Here is a 26,897-nt window from a genome sequence, read left to right as displayed (position 1 = left end):
AAAGCATAAGAAATCATTAGAAATAATCTGCCTCAATTCCAATGACAAAGTTTACCTTTCTGTTATGATTTCTTAAAGTATTTGTAAATTCATAACCAGTTAAATGCTTAAGTTCAGATGTGAGTGTCAGATTCTAAGGCTATTCTAAAAACTGATTTTATTTGGCTGACTCTTCATTATCAAAGCAAGGAAAAGTATAAAAAACAAGGAAATTAAAGTCACAGGTTTACATACCTTTGCCTTTTTCTTCTCTTTACCATCAAGAGTTTTTTGGCCTTCTTCTGGTGTCACATCTAAGTGTGGTTCTGCTAACAAATGTATAGTTTTTCGTAAACTACTAGACTGCTTCTTTTAAAGAGGGAATTTTATCAAAGTTACATAAATACCTCTAATAATAATTATATTTTCCCAAATACACATTTAAACTATCTTCATATTTATATTGTAATTAAATTGTTATTTGGGATAGGGTTGTCCTGAATTGAACTCAAGGCCTATGTACACCTGGCAAATAGTCTGGCACTGAATTTTATCCCTAAACCTTTTGTATTATTTTGAGATACCGCCTCTCTGAAGTGCCCAGGCTGGCTGGAAAATGCAATTGTCTCCCAAGTAACTGTGATTACAGAAGTTCTCAATATCTCCAGCAAATACTGACTTCTGAAGGAAGTACTTTTACTCATCCAAAATTCAAAGAACCTCTTGGGGAGACACTAGATGTCATCAGATCAATACACACAAGCATCTCAAAGATTCATCATTCAAGAAATGTTCTCAGAAACAAAATTTTTAAATACCATAGAAATATAAAGATCGATACAGTTTACTATGTTCTACCTCAGAATAGTAACTTTTATTTTTTATTTTATTTTTTTATTAGTTGTTCAAGACAATACAATGATCTTGACATATCATACATTTGATTCAAATAGGGTATGAGGGCAGCAGAATACAACTGACACTAGGATTGCTGTATGTATACACATGGATGTATAACCAATATGATCCTACAATCTGTACGCATGGAAAAAAGAGAATAGTAACTTTTAAACAAGCCCTATTCATCACCAGTTGTTTTCAAATTGACTGATATTTTTACCCCTTTATCAATTATTACCCTGTCCTTTATTTCTGAAATAATTTTGTCCTCTATTATGACAAATTTGCTTTCTTCTTTAGGATTCTTGTCTGCTTTAGAAAGTCTTCCTTGAGTGTGTCTACCATTCCTTTCTTAAAGTGGTGTTTCTTTTCTTCACATTTCCTTATCACTTTATCTGTTTTCTACTCTACATGTGTGACTTAAACTGAACATTATTTATTGCATGTAAATCACTTTTTATTGTAAACTGAAGGCAATCAATCAGTCACTTTTCTCTAAAAAGATTTTATTGTTGGATGCCATAATTATTCTGTGAGTTTCTAATAAGTGCTAATGTAGATAATGGTGTTGGAGATGACTTTTCTAGAAATAATAGTGACCTGAGAGTTCAAGTATGAGGATAGCAGCTAGAAGGAAATAAAGAATGAGCAGATGGAAGGCAGTTACAAGATAGGATAGCATCTCTAAATGGGGTCTGTATTTGTCTATCATATTGGGATTCATGAGGAGGAATGATATAAAGATAGTTGAACAGAACTCACCCTATTAAAGTTTTCTGTATAAGAGACTCTTCATCATGAGACTCTGCTCATGATGAAACCAATCAAAGTTCTCAACTGAGATGGGGAATGAATTCCAGCAACTGTTTATAAGGATTGTGTTCACCATATAGTTCTACTTTTACACATCATTCTATGTTAAGGGAAATCATGTAGGTATTTTATTTGGAACATTCTGATAGATGTATGAGACTCCTCAACCTGTAAGATAAGTGCAGTGGTAAATCTTACTGGTTAAGCAGATGCTTAGCATCTGGGAATGGGATTCAGTTGTCACTGTGTAAACAAAAGGCAAACAAGGAATAAAGATACAAAATAAGAGGAAAAAAATGAGTGGAACACATAGGCTACTTGGGATATATCAAACATAGTCACTACTCTGGGAAACAAATAATTGTTCTCTACAAAATACAATGCCAATATTCATTCCACTGTGAAACACAGTGGAATGAATCTGACATAGCTTTCCTATGTACATATATAAATACACCGTAGTGAATTTCAATGCCTCATACACCCACAAGACTGGGTTTCCAATAAGAATATGGTATCCAATTCCAATATAAATATATTCAGATATATTCTACTGCCATGTGTAATGGAAAAGATTAAATAAAATGAAAATAATAACAACAATGTAATATATATATATATAAATATATATAAAACGGGTATCAAATAACCTTTGACTCAACATAGAACACTCTCAATGTTATTACTCAATAGGCTGAATGTCATATTGGAAATAAAATTATTTTAAGAGATGAGATTTCAATATATATATTACCAGGGATATATCCCAGGGGTGCTCCACCACTGAGACATATGCCCAGTCTTTTGTTGTTGTTGTTGTTTTCTATTTAGATGAAACCGGATGCTTTTATGGTGTTGTGGGATAGACTTGTATTCTCTTTAAAGACAGGGTCTTGCTGAGTTGCTTAGGGTCTTGCTACATTGCTGAATGGCTTTGAAATCTTAATCCTGCCTTACCCTCCCAGGCCACTGAAATCATAGATGCTAGCTACAATACAGATTTTTAAACAGTGGTTGAATAAAGGCCTAATAATCCACATAATAAGGCCTAAAAATGTTGTAACTCCAACAGTGGCATTTAAATTATAGCAATACCTAAGATAAATGTTATAATTTAAAGTCTTTTTCTTATGCTTGTAAATATCTGTGTGTGTGTGTGTGTGTGTGTGTGTGTGAGAGAGAGAGAGAGAGAGAGAGAGAGAGAGAGAGAGAGAGAGAGAGAGAAAGAGACAGAGAGAAAGAGAGAGAACTTTTTTAATATTTATCTTTTAGTTTTTGGCGGGCACAACATCTTTGTTGGTATGTGGTACTGAGGATCAAACCGAGGCCACACGCATGCCAGGCAAGAGCGCTACCGCTTGAGCCACATCCCCAGTCCTAAATATCTGTTTTTAATCATTGGTACCAACATTGACACTGGTCTTTCTTGTGCCAAATATTCCCCTCAAATTTTGAAGAGTCAGAGAAGAATTAGTAAAGGGAAAATTGCCACAGTATCATATATTTTATTATCCCTCTTTCTAGAGAATTCCTACTGTAATATTTACCTGATTTGAGTGTCCTTACATTCTTCTTCCTCACTACTTTAATTAGAAGAGAATGTCTTATTTTAGTGGTTGTCTATATGGATTTCAGAAAAAATAGTATATACACACACATATATTTCATTCAATATGCTATTAATAATTCAGGATACAAATAGAAATGTAATTACCTTGCAGTCAAAAATTTTCTCTTGAGATAGTAAAAAACAAAAGGGACATATATAACTAAAGGTTCATAGGGCAAATCCATGCATATATTCCTGGTTAATTAGTATGAAGCTGAAACAGTGTGCTTAGCTTTGATAATGATTAGTTTTGTGTGTGCGTGTGTTTGCTTAGTTGTGGTTAACATAGTCATATGACTAAAATATATTAAAGAACACCAGGAATTAGGGTTTCATACAGCCTGCAGTAATATTTTAAAAGTGAGATTATGTATCCAGTGATAAAAATAAAATAGGAATATGTACATAGACCACAGTAAACATGCAGATTGATGGAAAGATATGTGACCTCTATTAAGAAGACAAAAGCAGGACTCTGGGAGTATAAATGTCAAAGCTGATATGAGAATATAACAGCATGTATTTTTAATGTGACATTATAAGAATTATTTAATACATAATGTTATATTTCTGTGTCCTGTTCCTCTATTTGTTCTTCAAGTTAACAAGTATCAAGTTGTAATAATGGCCTAGGGATTTGTACAGTTCATTTCTCATGCAAGAATGTTCTCTGCACTGATCAGCTTGGACATGTACTTTTAGAATGACAGCTTATATGAATATTCTTGTTTTTTCACACTTATTTGGGACACTGGTGCACTGACAATTCTTGCATCCTCTGGTTTAGACACTATATCTTTTCTTGATCCATTCATGTGAGAAAACATAGAAACCACATCTGTGAAATAATAATAAGCTTCAAATACTAAAATGTGGCAACCTCAAAGAAAAACAGAGGAGACGGATACAAGAGGGTGGATTAGCCTGAAGCAGCATTTCTTGTAGCTCAGCTCTCTGGGACTCTAGCAACCAGATTGCTCCTTCTCCCTGAGGTGGGTGAAAAGGAATTCCACTAATATTCAATATTGGACAGACAGACTTAGAAAAATAAAAAGTTTGGCTAAATTAAACAAGGAAAGAGGACATAATTGGAGATAAGCTGCTTGCATGAGGAGTTGAATTTGACACAAGGATGGAAAAGGTGGAGGAAATACTACTAGCTGCCTTGCCTGAAAACTACTGAGACTGGAAGAGCAGCCTGTCCTAGGAGAACCAGAGTCCATTCAACTCATTGAAAGGGTCCACATAAGACACCCCAAAGTTACCAGTGGTCCATAGGGATTTGAGCCAGGTGCCATCTTGGTACTACCAGAAAGTGGTGCTAATAACGACTGGGAACTCTAATCCAGGAGTTCGGGGCTGGTTTCCTCTGGTGTTATTTGAACCTAGCAAAAGCTTAACTGAGCCTTGTCAACCTGGGACAATCAGAAAACGAAAGCATTTTTCCAGGAGAAATACCAGTTGGAGGTGCTGGGGAGAATCCATTTCCTTCCAATCTCTTCCGTCATGAGGTTTGAAGGTGCCCACAAGGTCAACTACAGTAGGTTAAGTATTTGAAGGTGTGGGTACACAGGTGCTTGGTGCTCGGCCTACCACTCAGTGCTGGATGCTTGCCAACTGACCTTCTGGAGGCCATGAGCAACAGAAGCACCAAATGAAAAGATTCCCCTGTCCCATATTTAGAACCCTGGGGAGATTTGTGGGGTACAGTGTCCCTGACAGAAATATCAGTGTCTACTGAGTTGTAGAAGTGGATGGATTGATTCAGCTCCACTAGACAACCTGTCATGCAATAAAAGCACCTGGAGTCTTACTATACCTAAGTCCCATCCCTGAGAACACCATTTATGGGAACTCCTCTCACAGAACCTAGCAGCAAACACCTCCAAATAGTGAAGACCACAACTCTTCCCATTCCATGCCACACCAACAATAAGAAGGAAGGATTTGACAGCCTGCAGCCATTATGCACATGCTCAGTTTATGCCTCACAAAGAAATGAAAGAAACTCAATTGTGCACAAACAGTGAACATATATTCTTATTAATTATATTATCTACTGTAATGGAAATGACTCCCTTACTTTTTACCAAGATTTTCACAGAAGAAGAAATACAATCAATCAACAAATATATGAAAAAAGCATTCAACATCTTTGGTAATTAGAGAAATGCAAATCAAAACTACCCTAAGATTTCATCTCACTCCAGTCAGAATGGCAATCATCAAAAATACAAACAACAATAAATGTTGATGTACATGTGAGGAAAAGGGTATACTCATACACTGCTGGTGGGATTGCAAATTGGTACAACCTCTATGGAAAGCAGTACAGAGATTCCTCAGAAAATAGGGAATGAAACCATCTTTGATCCAGCTATCCCACTCCTCAGTTTAATCTCCAAGGACTTAAAATCAGCATATTATGGGAACAAAGCCATGCCAATGTTTATAACAGCTCAATTATCAATAGACAAACTACGGAACAAACCTAAGTGCTGTGCAATAGATGAATGGATAAAGAAAATGTGGTATGTATCTTCAATGGAATATCACTAAGCTTTAAAGAAGAATAAAATTATGGCATTTGCCAGTAAATGGTGGAGTTGGAGAATATCATGCTAAGCAAAATAAACTAAATCCCCCCAAAACAAAAAGTCGAATGCTTTCTCTAATATGTGTCTGTTAATTCACAATAAGCGGGGGGTGTGGCACTAGAGAGGAATAGATTTACCTTAGATAGAGGGAAGTAAAGGTAAGGGAGGGGATGTGAGGATAGAAAGAATAGTAGAACAAAACAGACATTATTACATGGCAAATGTAATTCTACAACTTGTACACTCAGAAAAATGAGAAATTATATCCAATCTTTGTATGATATGGCAAAGTGTATAAATGCATTCTACTGTTATTATAACTAATTAAAACAAATAAAAGATTCACTTTTTTCTTTCATTGCTATTTATTTTTTTGAGTGTGTTTTATATTTTATATATATATATGTCTGTCTTCTCATTTCTAGGCTTTTTTAATGAAAGTATTTTTTTTGCTCTGCATTTTGAAGGCTAGGATTTTCAATTAGTGAATTTGGATTTTGTTTTGTATTGTCTATTTCACTACTCTATTTCATATCCTTTCTCTTTTCATTGATAACAGCCAAATTCTACTATACTCTTTCATTCTTCCTTGAAATTTTTACTTCTCTATGTACTATTCCATCTTCATAATTAACATATCCTACATCACCACATAAAATTGCAAACACATTTCTATTTTTTATCTCTACTTCTTTCCTCTTCATCACATTATTCTTAAGAGATTTTCACACTAAAACATGTAAGGAGTCCAGTGGTACATTTTGGATTTGACACATATTTGAGATAATGGATGCCTTTAAAAGTATTTTTCTTATGCTCATAAAGGCAATTTTGTACAAAGATGAATGCCCATGTTGATACTGGTGTATTTTGTACTCAACCTAAACTTCAAATTTGGGATACAAAATAGAACCTTTTCAGAGGTTTTCATATATGACCACCATATGAAGTGTTTTCATAGATGCCTTTTCGAGGAATTTTTAAAATGAATTCAAGTAAAAATCTGTGTCCCTGGAACATGACATTACTTCACAACTAGCTACCTTTGTTCTTGCCTTCCTCCTTTCCTCCACCCTTCTGGTTTTCAAAGAGAACCTCTACCATGGTGGTCTCATCTGCCCATGACCAACACTATGATTCCTAATTCCCCAAAGGTGCTAAAAAAAACCCCAGCATTTCATAGGTTGTTCAATTCTGTATGTGGCTGTTTACAGATGGTGAACCAAGGTACCTCTGCATGACCTGGGACTTCATTCCTGAAAGCCTTTCTCACTGGGAGGAAGACAAGAAGAGTGAAACAACTTGGCACTACATCTCACACCAAGTTTGGCCCCTGAAGCTCACAAGGCTTTCTGGCATCTCTAATATGCTACTCTCTCATTCTCTCTCTCTCTTTCTAACCCATCACCTGAGTTTTCCCCCTTCACACTGCACACCATCTTCTTTGTCTCCATTTACTCCCTGAACTCTGCCTTGCCCATTCTTCAATCCACCTTCTACTTTCCTCTTCAGTATTTCCCAACATTAGTCTACTCAGGTTTTGAAATCAAATTAATTCTTGGAATCATCTGATGACACTCTGAATTTTACTGGTCACTCAAAAGGTACGAGATATACCACTTGTTACCTTCCACATTGCGTAAGCACTACTTAGAAGATTCATGTCTTCAACTATTCAAATATTCTGCTGCTTAGGATTTAAATAAATATTGTTTCCACTCAAAAGTTTTTAAACTGTTTGGCTCTTACCTTCCACAATATATGTTTCTTTTTCAAATGCATCCTCAGAGAAATCATCAAAGCAGTCTTCTGAACAAATCTCAGAGACGCTCTGGTAAAATTAAAATCAAAGTTGATTTTACTTCAAATTAATATCAGTAACCAATTCTGAATCACGATTTAAAAGCACACATCTCATTTCCACTTTTCACATCAGTAAGAATAAAAATCTAGACAAGTCTTGTCTTCCAAAATTGAACATTTAAAGAGAACATCATATATCCTCTCCCATAAAGCCTAACTTTCATCTTCACATGACTACTGACTATAAAACTCAAATGAGAGGACAGAACACATTCTCCCAAAACATACTATCTGATGTGCATAACTGCACAAACATACAACACCTGTAAGACCTAACCCTACTCAACATTTTCTAGCATAAAGGAGCGAATAATACTTAAAATATAATAGAATACATTCTTACATATTAACCCAATATCAGCCAGCATTAAACATTAAAAACATTTCTATGACAGGTTATTTTGTATTAGAATCACATTGGTCTGTAAGACAATTTGAATTATGTTTTGTTGAACAGAAATAGAGCAATGTTACCTTGGCCTCACTTAGCTAAACAAACACTTTTGAGATCAAAATCTCTTTTGGAGAAATCGTTATTGAGAGTAATACTCATTTGACATGATGCCAAATTAGTAATAAAAAGATTTCTTCATTTTGCATTTACCTAACTTGTGCATAACAATGAAGTAGAGTAAGCAGCACTTTCCAATTAGGAAACCAATGCAGAAAAATGGCAGTGTGAAGGTACACTGGGCTTCTCAGTGGCTCCCTGAATTTGACACAAATGAACTAGGTCTGATGGCATGATGAGGTGACTGCAGGAATACACTGCAGGGCAACTACAGAGAGCCAGACATCAGGGAAACCCAGAAATACTGTTTATTTGAAATATAAAAGCATTGACAAAGAAGTAGACTGCAGCAATGTCAGGACAAAACTGGCTAGGCTGAATAGGGAAAGCTGCCCTCCAGGGATCCCAGTGAGGGAAGCTCAGCCATTCTGACAAAAGCTCATGGGAGGGTTTTTACTTTGGTAAAGTGTTTGCCTCATCTGCATAAGGCCCTGGGTTCAATCGGCAGCTCTACCAAAAAAAAAAAAATGCTCATGGGATTCAAATCAAATGACCTCACAGAGACAATCCCACATAATTACAATTACCTTATTGTACAGAAAGGCACCAATGCTTTTAATTGCTGTTTCAATTTCATTACTTGATATTGTCCTGCTTAGGATTTCTTTATCTTGCTGGTTCAATATGGGCAGGTCATATGTGTTTAGAAACTTGTGCATATTTTCCAGATTTTCTATGAGATTGGAGTATAAATTTTCAAAATTGTCTCTGATAATCCTTTGGATTAATTTAGACTGTGTGTTGTGATGTCTCCCTTTACCTCTGATTTTGTCAATTTTCTTCTTTTTATTCTTTCTTTTGGTTAGTTTAATTAAGGGTTTGTTGATTTTACTTATCTTTTCAAAGAACACACTCTTGTTACATTTACCATATGTATTGTTATCTTATTTTCAATTTCATTGATTTCCACTCAGATATTATTTCTTAACTTCTACTGGTTTTGGTATTAGTTTGTTTTTTCTTTACTAATGTCTTGAGGTGGAGCATAATCTTATTCATTTGGGAATCTTTCTTTTGTTTTTTAATAGTATGTATATATACATACTATTAATATATATTTTTTTCAATAAACCTTATTTATATGCAGTACTGAGACTCAAACCCAGTGTTCCACACATGCTAGGTAAGCACTCTACCACTGAGCTACAATCCCAGGCCCTCCAATTTTTTGAAATAGGCTCCAATGCTATAAATTTGCCTCTTAGAACTGCTACCATACTTTTCCAAAGATTTTGATATGTTGTGTCTTTGCCTTTGTGTGTTTCTTTTTATTTATTTTTATTGATTTTTAAAAAAATAAATGACAGTGAAATACATTATAGTTCTTATTACACATATACAGCATGAATTTTCATATCTCTGAGTGTATATAAATTGTGTTGACACCAATTTGCGTCTTCATACATGTACTTTGGATAATGATGTCCAGCACATTTCACCATCCTTGCTAATCTCCTGTCCTTTTTCCTCCCACCCCTCTACCATATCTAGAATTCAGCTATTCCTCCCTACCCAAATATGAGTCAGCCTCCTTATATCAGAGAAAACATTCAGCATTTCTTTTTTGGGGATTGGCTAATTGCACTTAGCCTTATCTTCTCTAATGCCATCCACTTATTTGCAAATGCCATGATTTTATTCTCTTTTATTGCTGAGTAAAATTATATTGTGTGTGTATGTATATATATATATATATATATATATATATATATATATATGTCACACTTGTTTTTAAACATTCATCCACTGAAGGGCATCTAGGTTGACTTCACAGTTTAGCTATTGTGAATTGTGCTGCTATAATCATTGATGTGGCTATGTTCCTATAGTATTTTAAGTCTTTTGGTTATAGACCAAGGAGAGGGATAGCTAGGTCAAATGGTGGTTCCATTCCCAGATTTCCAAGGAATCTCTATACTGCTTTCCATAATGGCTGCACCAATTTGCAGTCCCACAGCCTAACACTTATTGTTGTCTTCATAATAGCTGCCATTCTGACTGGAGTGAGATGATATTGTTTTGATTTGCTTTTCTCTAATTACTAGAGATAATGAACATTTTTTTTTCATATATTTGTTGATTGATTGTATACCCTCTTCTGAGAAGTGTCTGTTCAGGTCCCTGGCCTATTTATTGATTGGGTTATTTTTTTTTTGTGTGTGTGTGTGTGTGTGTGTGTGCTTAGCTTTTTGAGTTCTTTATATACCCTAGAGATTAGTGCTCTATCTAAGGGGTAAAAATTTGCTCCCAGGATGTAGGCTCTCTGTTCACCTCACAGAGGATTGTTTCTTTTGCTGAGAAGAAACTTTTTAGTTTGAACCCATCCAATTTATTGATTCTTGATTTTAATTATTGTGCTATAGGAGTTGTACTAAAGAAGTTGGAGCTTAAACCCACAACCACCTCAATGTTTATAACAGCACATTTCACAATTGCTAAACTGTGGAAGTAACTTAGACGTCCTTCCATAGATGAATGAATGAAGAAATTGTGTTACATATACACAATGGAATATTACTCACAATTAAAAGAGAATAAAATTATGTTATTTGCAGGTAAAAGGATGGAGTTGGAGAGTATCATGCTAAGGGAAAAAAAGTCAATCTCAAAAATCAAGGGACCAAATGTTTTTTCTTATAAATGGATGCTAATCTATATGGGGGAAGCATAGAATGAGTGGAGGAAACTTGAGTTGGGAAAAGGGAAGGAGAGAGGGGACAAAGGCATAGGAAACACAATGGAATGATGTGGACACCATTATATGTACAATTGCACAAATGGTGTGACCCTACTTCATGCACAACCAGAAGAGTGAAAAATTCTGCTCCTTGTGTGCATAATGAATTGAAGAGCTTTATACTGCCTTGTATAACTGATTAGCACTAATAAAAAAATCCTGAAAAAAAAGAAAGAAAAATATCAAAATATATTAGAAAATGAACAACGTCTAGCAACAGCAATTAATGCTCAATTAGGAATAAGTTAACTTATTCTTCAAACAAAGCAATTTAGAGTCATCCAAAAGGAAACAAAAAATTATCAAAGCCTATTTATGCTGAATATACCATTTTAAAGGAAAAGCGTAAGGAACAAAAGTTAAAATTATAATAGAGAGGTTAAGAAATTCACTATTGAATAAAAAATGCCAAAAATCATACTTTAAAAAAACTGTTGGTGATACATAATCATGTTGTGTTAGTCAGCTTTTTCACAACTGTGAATAAAGGACCTGGCCAGCACAATTGTAGAAGAGAAAACATTTATTTAAGGGCTCATGGTGTCAGAGGACCTAGTCCATAGGAGCCTGCTCCATTTCTAGGGGCTCAAGGCGAGGCGGAACATCATGGCAGGAGAGTATGGCAGAGGGAAGCAGAGAGAGAGAGGTCTCCACTTGCCAGATACAAAAAATATGCACCTCAAAGCCTTGCTTCCAGTTCCCACCTCCTCCAGCACACTTCAGTTACCACTCAGTTAATCAGTTAATCTCTGTCAGATGATTAATTCACTGATTGGGTTAAGACTCTCACAACCCAATTATTTCTCCTCTGAACCTTCTTATACTGTCTCACAGGTAAGCTTTTGTGGGATACCTCATATTCAAACCATAACACTTCTGAACAACAAAATCAACTATTTCTACCTAAAACATGGGTTGTGTTCATATTTTTCACTCTACTCCAATGTACATAAATTAATATACTCCTTCCCATTAATTTAATATTTGGCCTGAGTGTTTTAAAGAATAAACTACTATACCTCCCTCTCATGTCAACCACATGTATATTTGCTTTCACCTTAATTGAAAATTCTGCCATATGGAGTTTCTCTTCCTTTACAGTAAGTAAAAGTGGTGTGTAGCCATCCTGAAAAACAAAAAGAACAATTTATTAACAATTTTGCTTATTTCTCAATTGAACTGAAAATCTTATAACAGACCTCAAGAACGTAAACCTATACTATATAAAATAAATGAAGAGTAGCCTCTTCCTTCTACCACCCTGCACTTCCACATGAACTTCTCTTTCACCTTACAATGCATTATGTGATTGCCACCAACTCCCATCAATACAAAACATTTATTTAGAGCAAGGACTATGTCCTTATTCTCATGACCCCACTCCCAAAACAAAATAGTAAAAGGACTTAAGTAACCTACTGAATTAATGAGCTAAACTTTCATCTCTAGAGCTGGGCTTATCAACCCATATTCCAAATAATTTCCAGTTTTACTGAAATACCAAGCTTCATCAACAAATTTCCTTGATTCACTATCAGAGAAATACCACAGAATTGTGCATTATGCATCCATTATTAAGGAAATCTCTGTACCTTTGCTAACACCAATTTGACATTCACTTACAGAATTACAGGGATACAGTTCTGAGAGTTATCCAATAACATGAGATGTTCCTGCAGGCTATGCAAATGCTGTTAATTCTCTTTTATATAGTTCAAGATCCTAGAAACAATATAGGCATTCCTGCTCCACTAGAAAAATGCATTTTTGTGTCGAAAAAGAGAGGCTTCAAAAAACTAGGCTCAAATCTCCATGTTGGACTAGGCCTCAACTTTCTTAATAAGACTCCTATAGGGGCTGGTGGCTCAGCAGTGGAGTACTTGCCTAGCACATATGAGGTTCTGGGTTCAATCCTCAGCATCACATAAAAATAAGTAAATAAAATAAACATATTTTGTCCAGTTACAACTAAAAATAAATATTTTAAAAAATTAAATAAAAAAGACTCCTATAGCACAAGAATTAAAACCAAGAATCAATAAATGGGATGGATTCAAACTAAAAATTTCTTCTCAGCAAAAGAAACAATCTATGAGGTGAACAGAGAGCCTACAGAATGGGAACAAATTTTTTACCACAAGCACATCTGATAAAGCACTCAAAAATCTCAACACCAAAAACCCAAAAAACCCAATCAATAAATGGGCCAAGAAACTGAACAGACACTTTTCAGAAGTGTGTATACAATCAATCAACAAATATATGAAAAAAATGTGCATCATCTCTAGCAATTAGAGAAATGCAAATTAAAACTATCTATCATCTCACTCCAGTTAGAATGGTAGCTATTATGAAGACAAAAAACAATAAGTGTTGGTGAGGATGTAGGGAAAAAGGCACACCCATACATTGCACAAGGGACTGCAAAGTGTGCAGCAGTATGGAGATTCCTTGGAAAACTTGGAATGGAACTACCTGTTTAACCAGCTATCTCACTTCTTGGTCTATACCCAAAGGACTTAAAAACAGCATACTACAGGGACACAGCCACATCAATGCTTATAGCAGCACAATTCACAATAGCTAAATTATAGAAACAATCCAGATGTCCTTCAGTAGATGAATGGATAGGTAAACTTTGGTATGTATACACAATGGAATATTACTCAGCATTAGAAGATAATAAAACTGGCATTTGCAAATAAATGGATGGAGTTGGAGAATATAATGCTAAGTGAAATAAGCCAATCCCCAAAAACCAAGGGCTGAATGTTTTCTTTGATATGATATGAGGATGCTAACTCATAATGGTGATGGTGGGGGGAGCATGGGAGTCATGAAAGAACTTTAGATAGGGTAAAGAGGAGGGAGGAAAATGGAGGGACATGGGTGTAGAATAGAGAGTAGAATGAGTTAAACATCATTACCCTAAGTACATCTATAAAGACACAAAAGGTATGAAAATACTTTGCACAACCAGAGACTTTGAAAAAATGTTCTCTATGTGTGAAATATGAAACGAATTGTAATCTGCTGTCATACAACAAATTAGAATACATAAATAATTCAATAAAAAGAGAGAGGCTTCAAAGGAGCATTGATTCATTTGGTACCTGTTCTCCTATTAAAAGATGAAAGATATTAATCTTAAATGTTAAAAAGTTAGTACAAAATCATCCTGGGACAATAATGCACATCAACTTTACCAAATTCTTTTTTAATTCTGGTTCCATTTAAATTGCTACTTAAAGCTATTTATAATTTTAGACAAAATAGAATTCAGAAATTTTGTGTATCAACAAAAGTTTTATACTGATCTACATGAATTATTTTTAGCATCATAAAAGACTAAAGCACCCACATCTTTAAGAGACAAAGCTGAGTACAAAGATATAATACTGCTTGAACTATGTGTATGCTCTCTACATCTTACTATGAGTAACCTAATGAGGCTTATAGAAATTCTAATGGGAATATAACTTATGTCATACATATAAGTAAAAGGTTTGAAAAACATCAATTTATAAATTCTAAAATTCAATTTCATTTCAAAGAGATTAATCTATTCCATAAGCCATATTCTTATAAAGGAATAGAAACTATCATGAATACCATGAAATTTTAAAAAATATATAGTATAAAACAGGAGTTATAAATTTTTTATAGGGCAAAATATGGGATTCTGAGTGAATGAATGCTGTAGTTTGCCAGCACAAACTGGAAAACACCCATGCCTGCATGAAGGGGCACCTGAGCACAGTGCACCACACAATAACATGGGCTCAAAGAGAACCCATGTGGTTCTTCAAGACAAGCTTGAACTCCATATTTCCACACCAGTATCCTAAATTTTAAATGTGGAGTCGACTTATATACACTTATATTAACTAAATATATCCATAAGATAAAAAAGTTGCAACATTTGCTACTCTTCTAATCAAGAAAACTCTGCTTATGAACAACATTTATAGGATTTACCAATTAGTTACATTTAAATGATATGAATCAATTTTTATTCTAAGTATGTAAATATAGTTCATCCCTCACAGAAATACTTTGCTACATCTATCTTAACCAGAGGTGTGTTGTTGTCACTGTCACAGAGGTGAATGTTGCATTTGTTCTTTACTAGAAAAGCCTGGCCATAGGCACATGCATAATGTAGAGGGGTCCTACAAAAGTTAGAAGATTGGTTAGGGGGTCATAGAGCTCCTACTTAAAACAGACAATGATTCATGCCATTGTGAACATTAGATAGCATGTAATTCTTCTCCCTTCAGAACAATTTCTTCAGAAGAAACAACAATATTTACTAAATTAACAGAAGATCAGCTCATTCTAGCTGCCTATTCCACTGACTTCTTTCCTTTCCCTCGTCCCCGCTGCTGAGGATCAAACTGAAGGGCACTCAGCACTGAGCCATAACCAGAGCCCTTTGGGTTTTTTACTTTCTGCTATTGTCTCACTAAGTTGCCCAGGCTAAAATTGAACTTGCAATCTTTCTGCCTCACCTTCCTTCCCAAATTACTTGGATGATAAAAAGGCACCATTGCTTCTGACACCAGTGAATCTTGATTTTTGTTGTGTTTGTTAATAATTTTTCAAATGTATTTTAAGGACTACATATTTCAATGTTTAAATGTTTCTTCATACATAAAGACCCATCACACAATTCATGGTGCCTTACCTTAATTGAAAGTTATAAAACAATTGGTCAATGGCAGTTCCAGTCATATGAGTTACATTTAAATAAATTTTAGTTATAATAAGTACTATAGATAAAGAGTACCAAAGATAAACAGCAAAAGACCAAATTTAAAGCAAAGTTATTCTTGCTTTTTTTTTTTCAAGAAACATAAAGCTAAAGGAGATGTATGATTGAAATGGATTAGTATCTTTCACTTACTTTGTTCAGGATTTAGATTTGTAGCACATAAGTAAATTGGATATATCCAATACAATAACAGTATTATTGTGATCTTAACTTTTTAAATGGGTAGTTTACAAATTCTTATCTCCATAAGTGCTTTGTTTGAAAAGTGGGAGAAAATGCTTCACTTCAATTTGAGTTCTATTACTTCAGTTTTAAATCTACAGTCAGGGAAACACAAAGGAGGACCAGAGAGAGAGTAAAATATATCAATTATATAATAGATATTCAGGTGGTGAGCAAATAAAATGAAAGAACAGATAAAGTATACTTGGGGAGTTCAGTGTGTGGTGTTTGTATCTTTGTTTGTTCTCTACTGGGAATTGAATCCAGAGGCACTTAAACACTGAGCCACAGCCACAGCACTTTTTTTTTTTTATTTTGAGACAGTATCTCCCTAAGTTGCTAAGGACCTCTCTACCTTGCCAGGACTGGCTTTGAACTTGTGATCCTTTTGCCTCAGCCTCACATGTTACTGGGATTAAAGACTTACACCAAGGCACCTGGTGGGGAGTTCAGCATTTTTAAACAAAAGTTTTGTAAATAAAAACAATACTTTCACATTAGTAATAATCTTGTATATTTGCTTTCTTTTACTTTCATAAGAATGTATCTAAAACAAAATGATAACTACAATTGCATTTATAAAATAAATCTGTATGGAATGAAACATACATGTGAAAGAAATGTATAGGCAGTAACATTTATAAGCACCGATGAAAAGATTACCTTCTCAAGAGGCTAAAAGTCGGCTGAAGACATCCATCTACAGAAAAAACACACATATACACAGAAGTTAGTAGAATGAGAAATTTTTATCAGCACAGGATTCATCTCCCTGCTCCTCCCAAAGATTATTAACAAGAATTTCTCACTAAAACTTTTACACATATTCATTGTAGAAATAACAGGTAGGAAAAAGGAAAAATAAAAGTTAATGTGGAATTTTACCAGAAATACCCATATGGAAGGTGAAAAAAACCAGAACACAGAAAATGCCAAAATACTGCGTTAATACAGAGCATATTAATAACTGTCAACGAAACTAAGGTAGGAACAACAAACAGAATGATAAGGAAGAATTGCCAATATTGAAAATAAAATAAACATTAAATGAAAGAGAAAAATAAATTTTTACAATTTGAATGCTAAAAATAGCAAATTTTACTACATTTTGCACATATTTGTGCCTAACATGAGACCACAATCTATTTGTGTGTAAGTATAATCGATCTTCATTTTCACTTGATATTCAAAAAGACATCTTCCCAGGTCAACATACATCTACATCTTTGTCATCTTCAATGGTCACATAATATTTCATGCTAGAAATGCACTGCATTTTCTTCCTACAAGCAATTCTATGAGTCCTTTCTAACACATTGCTATTTTAAGCTGTGCTCAGAAAGACAATCTGTATGCATCTTTTATTATACCCTGAAGATATTTATTATAAAGAAATAGATGTGTACAGAAATATATTTATTAAAATGTACAATACTATCATTTAATTGAGAATTCATAAGCAACTCAACATTTAAACAGCAGTGTAAATACCACTACTCTTCATATCACAAGTTTTGTAGCTAAAAACTGTGTTTTATTTATCATTAAACTTAAATTCCTTCTCTTATCAGGGACACAAAGTACTTTTTCCTATATCCATAGGTCAATTGTGCATCTGGAAAAAAATAATTTTCCTAATTTAAATTAGGGTTCAGGGGTTCTGGGATACAGCTTAGTGGCATAGAACTCGAATAACATGCTCAAGGCAATGGGATCAATCTCCAGGAACAAAATTATAAAGTAAAAGAGAAAAAGAACAAAAGGAAGGCTTCTTCTTCAGTTCATTCTTTCCTAAGGATTTGCCCACATAAAATGTATACAGAAGGATTTGTGTTTTCTTCTAACATTTTTCTCATTTTGTATTATTTAAAATTAATAATCCATATTGTATCAGGGAATTATTTTTGTGACATAAAAATCCAGCTAGTTTTCTACAAACAATTATCATGCATTTCATTGACACATAACTCTTTTCCTACTAGTATGATATGTCATCAGTAGCACATTCTAAACTTTTTCGGATATTTGAGTGTTTCTTGGTTTTATTTTGTTCCACTCATTTATCTGACTTTTTGTCTGTTGGCAAAAAAATTCTAACAGTTCATGGGGAATTTGGTACACAGAAGGGTAAGTCTTTATTACAAACATTTTCTTAGTGTCATCATTATCCTAAAAGTTTGTATGTAGAACTCAAAAGTAATTAAATTCTGACATTTTTATTTCATTATTTGAATTTGTTAATCATAGAAAGAGCCACACTTCGGTAATAATGAATGTATCTCTTAAAATACACCACACCAGGGCTCAGGCCCTGCCTATTCCAGGTCTCTTGAGAACAAGGCAGAGAAGGGGCATTAGGGCAGCAGCTTGCATCTGTGCAGCCTGGGCATATCCTGCCTGCTGCCATCTTGACCATGGTGTCTGAAAGCCTATACCACTTGGATGCTTTGAAGAGATACTCTGATCTCCCTGCCTAAATAAACAAAAGAACAAGAATGCATAACTATAGGAAATGATACCTGGACAGTATAAATCTGCAGATTTGCATTCAAAGTATTGAGGGAATGTTCCTTAGTGTGGGCAGCCTGAAGTGGTGAAAGATTGAAAACCGACAATGTGCTTGGTACTTTGGAGAATGTAAATGCTGCCATGAAGGACCTCTATTCTACTCTCTCAGAACTCATTAAAGTTAACTTTGCACTTGCAGAAAAAAAAAAAAACAGGGATTCTCAATAATCTTGTAGGAAGACGTTGGGGTGATTAAGAGACATTGAGAACACATGAACTAGTGAGTAAAGCACATGAGAAGTAAGAAACACATAAAGAGGAGTAGAAGTGGCAACCCTAAGAAAACTAATGTAAAAAGTAAATGCAAAACTAAACCCAGAACAGGGAACAAAGGACCATGGGCCCTCATCAAAGACCCTTATAAGTCTCCAGAGTAGACAAAATGTAAACATAAGTATATAGCAATAAAGTGGTGCAGTTATATTATAAGTGACATTTTTTTATATAATGAACTTTCCTACCTGGACTTAATATATTTTTTTCTAATTTTTATTGATTCTTCTTAGTGAGACATAATATTAGGGTTAGGGTTAGGGTTAGGGTGGCATAAGCATGGGCTGGGTAAGGACACAGGTCAGCCCCCTCCAGCCTCAGGCAGAAGCTCCTTCTCGCTGACCCTTCCACCTCTTCCCTGGTCCTTTACCCTAGGAGGCTAGCACAGAATGCCAAGTCCTCCCTAGGGCAGGACCCAGGGACAGAGGGGCGGACCTGGCACATCTCCTAGCTCAGACACTTCCCTTCTGGGGGATGCCCCAACGTGTCAGGAGGTATGCTCCCACCCTCTGCCAGCCCCTCCAATGGCTCCTCAGCCCCCTTGATGAGATCCCTGTGGTGAACAACTCTGCAGTGCTTGCTCCCCAGCCTCCAGAGGGAATACATCAGAACCCAGGAAAACAGCTACATTTTGTTTCCGAGTCACTGCTCATTAATAAGGCCTGGGTGTCAGACTACCCCAAGGTCTATAGGTACTAGGTGCTGATGAGTCCCTGGGAGTGTGAAAGCCAAGCAGTCCTGTGAAAGAATACCTGGCCACCTTTCTGCCCTGTGTTCCGGGGAATGGCCAGGATGGTGCAGGCTTCTTCCCCATCGGCTCCGCCTCCCCCAATAGGCCCCTTGCCTCTGGGGCTGCGGGCCTCCAGACTCTATTACCTGTTCTTCTGATCTCTGTCATTGACATGACAGATCCCTAGAACATGGAGACGCCTCACCTCATCTAAGTCGCTATCCCTGGCAGCTTTGTGTTGTCTGCCTGTGGGGTTGTACCCAACCACCTTTGCTCCTACTCAGATGGTGCCCAGGGTCTTCAGGACGCTGTTGAACCTTGTCACGGGGTAGGGATGGCGGTCAGAGGTCACCTACTGTGTGCCTGTTGGGTGGGGAGAGGCAAGTCCTCCATAGGGCAGGACCTAGGGACAAAGGGGCGGACCCAGCACAGACCTAGAACTTCTTGGGAATGGCCCCAACTTGTCAGGAGGCGCGCTCCTCTGCCCTCTGCCGCTTCTCAGCCTCTTCACTGCTGAGGTCCTGGCGGGCTCCACTCCGGCGCCGACCCCCGCAAAAAAAGTCGTTGCTTACAGTTGCGTGCCCAGGCACGCGCACAGGAACGCCACCCGAACTGTCTAACCGGCGGCACCAACTGTGCTCATACCAGACCCACCGCGTGAGCTTCAGCCACCTCGGGGCTCTTCTGCCCACTTAGAAGGTGGAGGTGTGGGACACCAGGTCCCAGAGGCTGTGGCGCTGGAAGAGGAAGTAGAGCGTGGCGCACCTCAGGGACCCAGTACATAACTGTAGAAGGAGAGCTGGCCCTGCCTTCGCCAAGCGCAGCTTGCAGTTCAGCACGGGTGGAGCTGGATGAAGATTAAGCCTCCTGCTGCCAGATCAAAAATCACTAACCTGGTGGGCTGGAGCACCAGGGGCTCTGGAGGCAGAGGCAGGAGGATCCCGAGTTCAAAGCCAGTCTCAGCAAGCTGCTTAGCAACTCAGTGAGACCCTGTCTCAAACAAAATATTTTAAAAGGGGCTGGAGATGTGGCTCATGGTTAAACACCCTAGGTTCAACCCCCAGTACCAAAAATAAAATAATAAATTAAAATAAATCAAATTTTAAAAAAATTTACTGAGCTCAGTACCCAGAATACCTTCCACAAGCTCCTGCAAGGCCAGACCAGAGCTACCCAGGCTCAGCACCACCGAGGCTGCTCTGCTGCACTCCACAGTCTTGCCTTGCTGCCCAGGGGACACCAGGACCCAGAACCTCTTAGTCTCTGAGAGTGCTGTTGGTGCCTGTCTTTCTTAGGGTTGTGCTCCTGCCATGTACTCTTTCTGGCCCCAGGACTCTATCAGCCTAGGCGGCTCAGTATTGAGCTGGAGCCTCCATTCATGTCTCAGGCCTGCTCAAGGCCAGGACTGTCTACCACAGGCCAAGAAAGAGGCTTTACAGCCCAGCTGTCCCTCTACCCCAGGGGATAGCCCCTCTCAAGCAGAGGTCCCTTCTCCCTTTGTAGCCACCTTCCAAACCGAGGGCAAAGGCACTGCTGGGAGGTTCCAAGGGAAGGCACAGGGTCATTCCTTGGTTAAAACTGAGTTTAAAGTAGGCTGGAATTTATAATGTAAAGATTATAAATCTTTTGTTTTTTTCATTATTATTTACTTACCTACTTACTATTAACAATTGAACCTGGGGACACTTTAGAACTGAGCTACATCCCCAGTCTGACCTTCAACTTGTGATCCTATTGTCTCAGTCTCCTGACTTGCTAGGATTAAAGGTGTACACACATCCTGGAATATGGCCTCAACACTATCTTCTCCTTCCTTTCCCCTTATTCTTTCCTCTTCCTCCATTCCCCCTTCCTTTCTTCACTTCTGCTGTTTTCTTTCATTTTTCTTTGTACTGCATATTGCACCAATGTATGCTGTGCACTGAGCAGCATCCATAATCTTTTTCAGTTTTCATTTTGAGAAAGGATCTCACTAAATCGATGAGGCTGGTATTGAACTTGCTCTCCTCCTGCCTTGGCCTTGAAGAGATTTGCTAGGAGTAGAGGAGTGCACCAAATGGTCTGATTTTTTCCTTTTTAAAAACAACATCTTAGTCTTAATTTTTCATGATTGATGACATATTTTTCACTTTATGAATTCTTTCTTATTTAAATAAAGCCTTTTAAACAATTTACTTTGCTAAACTATTTTACAAAGATACTGTATATTTGACAATTATTTATAAATTTATAAACTGAATGTTTTCTAAAGAGAGCTTCACCTGTATTCTTCACATAAAGCTGAATTAATGTCTTCATGTGGCTACAGACACTGTAAAACCAGAACAGAAGGAAGAAGCATATCCACTGACAGAATACCCATGGATGAACATTATGTGCACAAGGAAATAACCACTGTGTACTTAACAATACTTTTCCTTCCTACCAAAAATAGGACATTTTAAAAAAAGTAACCAATGGGCTGGGGAAGTGGCTCAAGCGGTAGCGCGCTCGCCTGGCATGCGTGCAGCCCGGGTTCAATCCTCAGCACCACATACAAAGATGTTGTGTCCACCGAAAACTAAAAATAAATAAATATTAAAAATTCTCTTTTAAAAAAAAAGTAACCAAATTTTTATAAACACAATTGCTTTCTACAACACTAAAGATTCAAAATTTTCTGTTGACAGAATGTTTTAGTGTTGATACTTGTGTGAAAAGTGTTTGACTTATGTCATGTTGAGATTGACTACTGCAGTTGCTTCATTTAGGTCTTGAGGGTTTAAAAATGTGCAACTAACTTTTGATAATTCACAGAAAATCTAATTTAATAACATGACAAAGTAGTAAGATACTGTTTCTATATTTGACTTTTACATTACAGCACATATACATGAGGCAGAGTATACAACATTTCCACCTAAGAAAGAACTAAACAAAGGACACCAAGCAAGAAAAGACTTTAGCAAGAAGCATACAGTGCTTACTAACCCTTCTGAGTTTGAATCAGATCAACTATTGTGAGGCTGCACAAAGACATAAAGAGGTCGTGGGAAAACACTAGAGTCAATTACAGACAACCAGTGGCCAGAACATACCCAGAGACATTGGCTTTTAGACTAATAATGGTCTTCTTAAAAAAAAAATAGTCTTCAGTTGGAAGAGGAAGAAATTGACTGGGTTGAAGATGGGGAACTGCCCTATGACTGAATGAATGGGGGAGTCTCAGAGATCCACAGAAAGACAGCCTCTTTTAAAGTTAACAAACCATAGAAGAGGGAATTGGTTTGTGCCTGAGATGTCAAGGGAAGATAGATGAACTGTGAAATCTACCTGCAGATTCAGTGTCTCCTCAGGAGCTACCACCAACTGGGTTCTTTTTCTAGGCTTTCTTCATGATAGATCAAAAGCCCAGCCTTTTTATTTTATATCTCCAAGACCCAACTGTGAATGATTCACCATGTCAGAAGACACCTACCAAAGAATCAAGCGGAGTCTAGGAGAGAAGCTCAGACACAATCATGTGACAGCTCTGAGCAGCTGGAGGGATGATCTTGTGGTCTACCTCAGAGATAGAAGCCAAGGATACTTTTTAAAATTTATGTAGTGTTTGGAGCTATGTGACAATGAGTTCCAGAGTTGGATCTGGTAGAAAACTTACTACATGCAGCTCAACACAGGTGAACAATATTCTCTTTCCTGATCACAGTACCATGTTCAGAAGCATTTGAAAATGTTGCATACACTTCCACCACAAAGGTTCCAAGCAATTCCCTGCATAGCCCATTAGAGCCCTGAGGGAGAGCCCCATTTCAAAAGATTCCACTGTGGGAACGTCTGCGTGAGAGATCAGAAACCCCTGCATGGCTCATAGCTCCAAGACACAGCAGCCACATCCCTTCACAGTCATGGTGTTTCCCACCTCATAGTCTGAGCTCAAGAATATGCTTGAATCAAATGTATGAAATATGACATGTCAAGAGCTTTGTAATGTTTTGAACAACTAATAAAAAAAAGAAAAAAAATTAAAAAAAAAAAGAATGAGACTGACACCACGAATGTGCCCCAAAATGGTTAACAGTAGGTTTGGTCTTGCTGTTGGACAGTCTGTAGAGTCAAATGCAGTGGTCAAATGCAGTTCTACAGGCAGACCACTTCTGCTATGTTTAGAGACAATAGAAAGAAACCTCGTGGAAACTGGACTCTTGCACACCCCTAAATTCACTGACTGAAGGACTCCAGAAGTGAGATCTATACTATAGCCTGGCCCGCAGGGTCCACAGGTAGAGGGTTTATCAGGTAACTCTTATTAGAGACAGACCACATCTGTGGGTACAAAAACAAATACTGAGCACGATTATACCTAGGTAGCTGCCAACTTTGCCTCAGCACACTTTCAGGGCTAAGAAGGAGAGGAGCTCATCATGCACACCACTCCCAAGCTTGGCCTGTTTGGGCTGCAAGTGAGAAGGAAGAATTGAATACAGTTTCTTCCAAGAAACCTCCCATAACTACTGGATTCTAAAACTAATATTACTGGATGGAAGTTGTTCCTTTTAATTACATCACCAAGAAAAAATATCAAAATGTTCTTGTTGTTGCTCTTGATCTTTGGTACTGTATATGGATCTCCTTCACTATTTGCCTCTCATGTTCTTTCTAATTTGTGGAATCTTTTGGTCTGTTTATTTTTTTTTCTCTTTAGAATCATACTCTAATGAAGTCCCATCCTTTCTCATGTTTTTCTTTTCTCCCCATTTATTCTTCTGCCCCTGTTCCCTGCCAGAACTTTATTTTTTCTTTTACCTCTTTATTTACATGTTGTTAAATTTACTGTCACTAAAGCTTATTTTTTCTCATTCAGGTGCATATTGTTATTTCCCACTTCTCCAATTTTATTAATGGAGTCATTATTAGTTGATATATATTTTGCTTCTGTGTTATTACTATTACTGGTTATTCTTTCCTCTTAGAGGATTCTGGTAAGTGAACCTAACACTTTAGTCCTGTTCAGTTGGGGCTCTAACACTGAGATATATCTGTGTCAAAGATCACATCTCAAAGAGAAAATTGCTCACTAAAAGGATCCACATATTATAGTAGAATAGAAATGTATCCAACTTTATTCACAGACCTCAGCATAGTAACACAGACAACATGAGAAAACAAGATAATACAATACCTCTAAAATTTCACAACTCCCCAATAACTGAATCTATACATTCATATCATAATCCTCACTGAAGAAGATGGACAAACATTGTTTATTAATATTTACTCATTGTCTACACAGAAAGAAAATGAGCTAAGCAGGTTCTGTTTACACCCTAATAGCAAATGTAGCATGTTGAACAAGCACTAAGTTTTTATTTTTATTTTTTAAATATTTTATTTATATATGACAGCAGAAGGCATTTCAATTCTTATTACATATATAGTGCACAATTTTTCATATTTCTGGTTATATACAAAGTATATTCACACCAAGTCGTGTCTTCATACCTGTACTTTGGATAATAATGATCATTACATTCCACCATCATTAATTACCCCATGCCCCCTCCCTTCCCACCAACCTCTCTGCCAGATCTGTCTGTTCCTCCCATGCTCCCTCTCCCTATCCCACTATGAATCAACCTCCTTATCTCAAAGAAAAAATCAGCATTTTGTTTTTTTGCAGATTGGCTTACTTCACTTAGCATTCTCTTCTCTAACTCCATTCATTTACCTTCAAATGTCATGATTTTATTCCATTTTATTTCTGAATCATATTCCATTGTGTGCATATGCCACATTTTTTTAAACATTCATCTATTGAAGGGTATCTAGGTTGGTTCCACAACTTAGCTGTTGTGAATTGTGCTGCTATAATTATACATGGTGTCTCTGGTTGTATTCCTAAGTCCTTGATCCATTTTAAATTGAGTTTTGTGCCTGGTGAGAGATAGGGGTTTAATTTCATTTTGTTGCATATGGATTTCTAGCTTTCCCAGCACCATTTGTTGAAGCGGCTCTATTTTCTCCAATGCATGTTCTTGGCACCTTTATCTAATATAAGATAATTGTAGTTTTGTGGGTTAGTCTCTGTATTCTTTATTCTGATCTATCATTGATCTCCCCCGAGTCTGTTTTGATGTCAATATACCATGCTGGTTTTTTTTTTTTTTTTTTTTTTACTATTGTTCTGTAGTATAGTTTAAGGTCTGGTATAGTGATGTCACCTGCTTCACTCTTCCTGCTAAGGATTGCTTTAGCTATTCTGGTTATCTTATTTTTCCAGATAAATTTCATGATTGCTTTTTATATTTGTATGAGGAATGCAATAGGAATTTTAATCAGAATTGCATTAATTCTATATAGTGCTTTTGAAAGTATGGTCATTTTGCTAATATTAATTCTGCCTATCCAAGAGCAACTTAGATCTTTTCATCTTCTAAAGTCTTCTTTGATTTCTTTCTTTAGGATTCTATAATTTTCATTATATATATTTTTCACTGTTTTTGTTAATTTTATTCCCAAGTATTTTATTTTATTTTATTTCATTTTTTTTGAGGCTATTGAGATTGGGGTAGTTTTCCTCATTGCCCTTTTGGAGGATTTGTCACTGATAGACAAAAATGCCTTTGATTTATGGGTGTTAATTTTATATCCTGCCACTTTGTTGAATTCATTTACTAGTTCTAGGAGTTTTCTGATGGAAATTTTAGGGTCTTCCAGGTATGGAATCATACTATCATCTAATAGTGCCAATTTGAGTTCTTCTTTTCCTATGTGTATCCCTTTAATTTCTTTCATCTATCTAATTGCTCTAGCCAGTGTTTAAAGAACTATGTTAAATAGAAGCAGTGAAAGAGGGCATCTCTGTCTTGTTCCAGTTTTTAGAGGGAAAGCCTTCAATTTTTCTCCATTTGGAATCATGTTGGCCTGGGTCATAGCCAAGATAGCCTTTATGATATTGAGATATATTCCTGTTATCCCTAGTTTTTCTAGTGTTTTGAACATAAAGGAATGCTGTTTTTTGTCAAATGCTTTTTCTGCATCTATTGAGATGATCATATCATTCTTAAAGTCTATTGATGTGCTGAATTAAATTTATTAATTTCCTTATGTTGAACTAAACTTGGATCCCTGAGATAAATTCCACTGTATCGTCGTGGATGATTTTTTTATATGTTATTGTATTCAATTTGACAGAACTTTATTGAGAATTTTTGCATCTATGTTCATTAGAGATATTAATCTGTTTTTTTTTTTTTGATGTGTCTTTGCCTGGTTTTGGAAT

At 36.4% G+C, this 26,897-nt stretch overlaps 1 protein-coding gene across 3 annotated transcripts in view; it reads right to left on the bottom strand.

The window, feature by feature from the left end:
• Positions 1-20,202, bottom strand: part of LOC120888413 (ankyrin repeat domain-containing protein 26-like) — a 64,423-nt gene extending 44,221 nt beyond the window's left edge. Inside the window, exons 1-5 of one of the 3 annotated variants that reach the window (XM_040281360.2) lie at positions 20,071-20,202; positions 16,729-16,765; positions 12,127-12,195; positions 7,648-7,729; positions 235-308 (exon numbers count right to left, since the gene is read on the bottom strand). In XM_040281360.2, the coding sequence (XP_040137294.1) occupies positions 235-308; positions 7,648-7,729; positions 12,127-12,147 (177 nt within the window). In that variant the 5' untranslated portion in view covers positions 12,148-12,195; positions 16,729-16,765; positions 20,071-20,202. The remainder of the gene's footprint in view (positions 1-234; positions 309-7,647; positions 7,730-12,126; positions 12,196-16,728; positions 16,766-20,070) is intronic. The other 2 variants (XM_040281357.2, XM_040281359.2) reach the window with 2 other exon arrangements.
• Between the last annotated feature and the right edge of the window lie 6,695 nt (positions 20,203-26,897).

Source organism: Ictidomys tridecemlineatus, chromosome 6 (assembly GCF_052094955.1).
Source record: "Ictidomys tridecemlineatus isolate mIctTri1 chromosome 6, mIctTri1.hap1, whole genome shotgun sequence".
Classification (NCBI taxonomy): domain Eukaryota; kingdom Metazoa; phylum Chordata; class Mammalia; order Rodentia; family Sciuridae; genus Ictidomys; species Ictidomys tridecemlineatus.
This window is presented reverse-complemented; position numbering and strand designations above follow the sequence as displayed.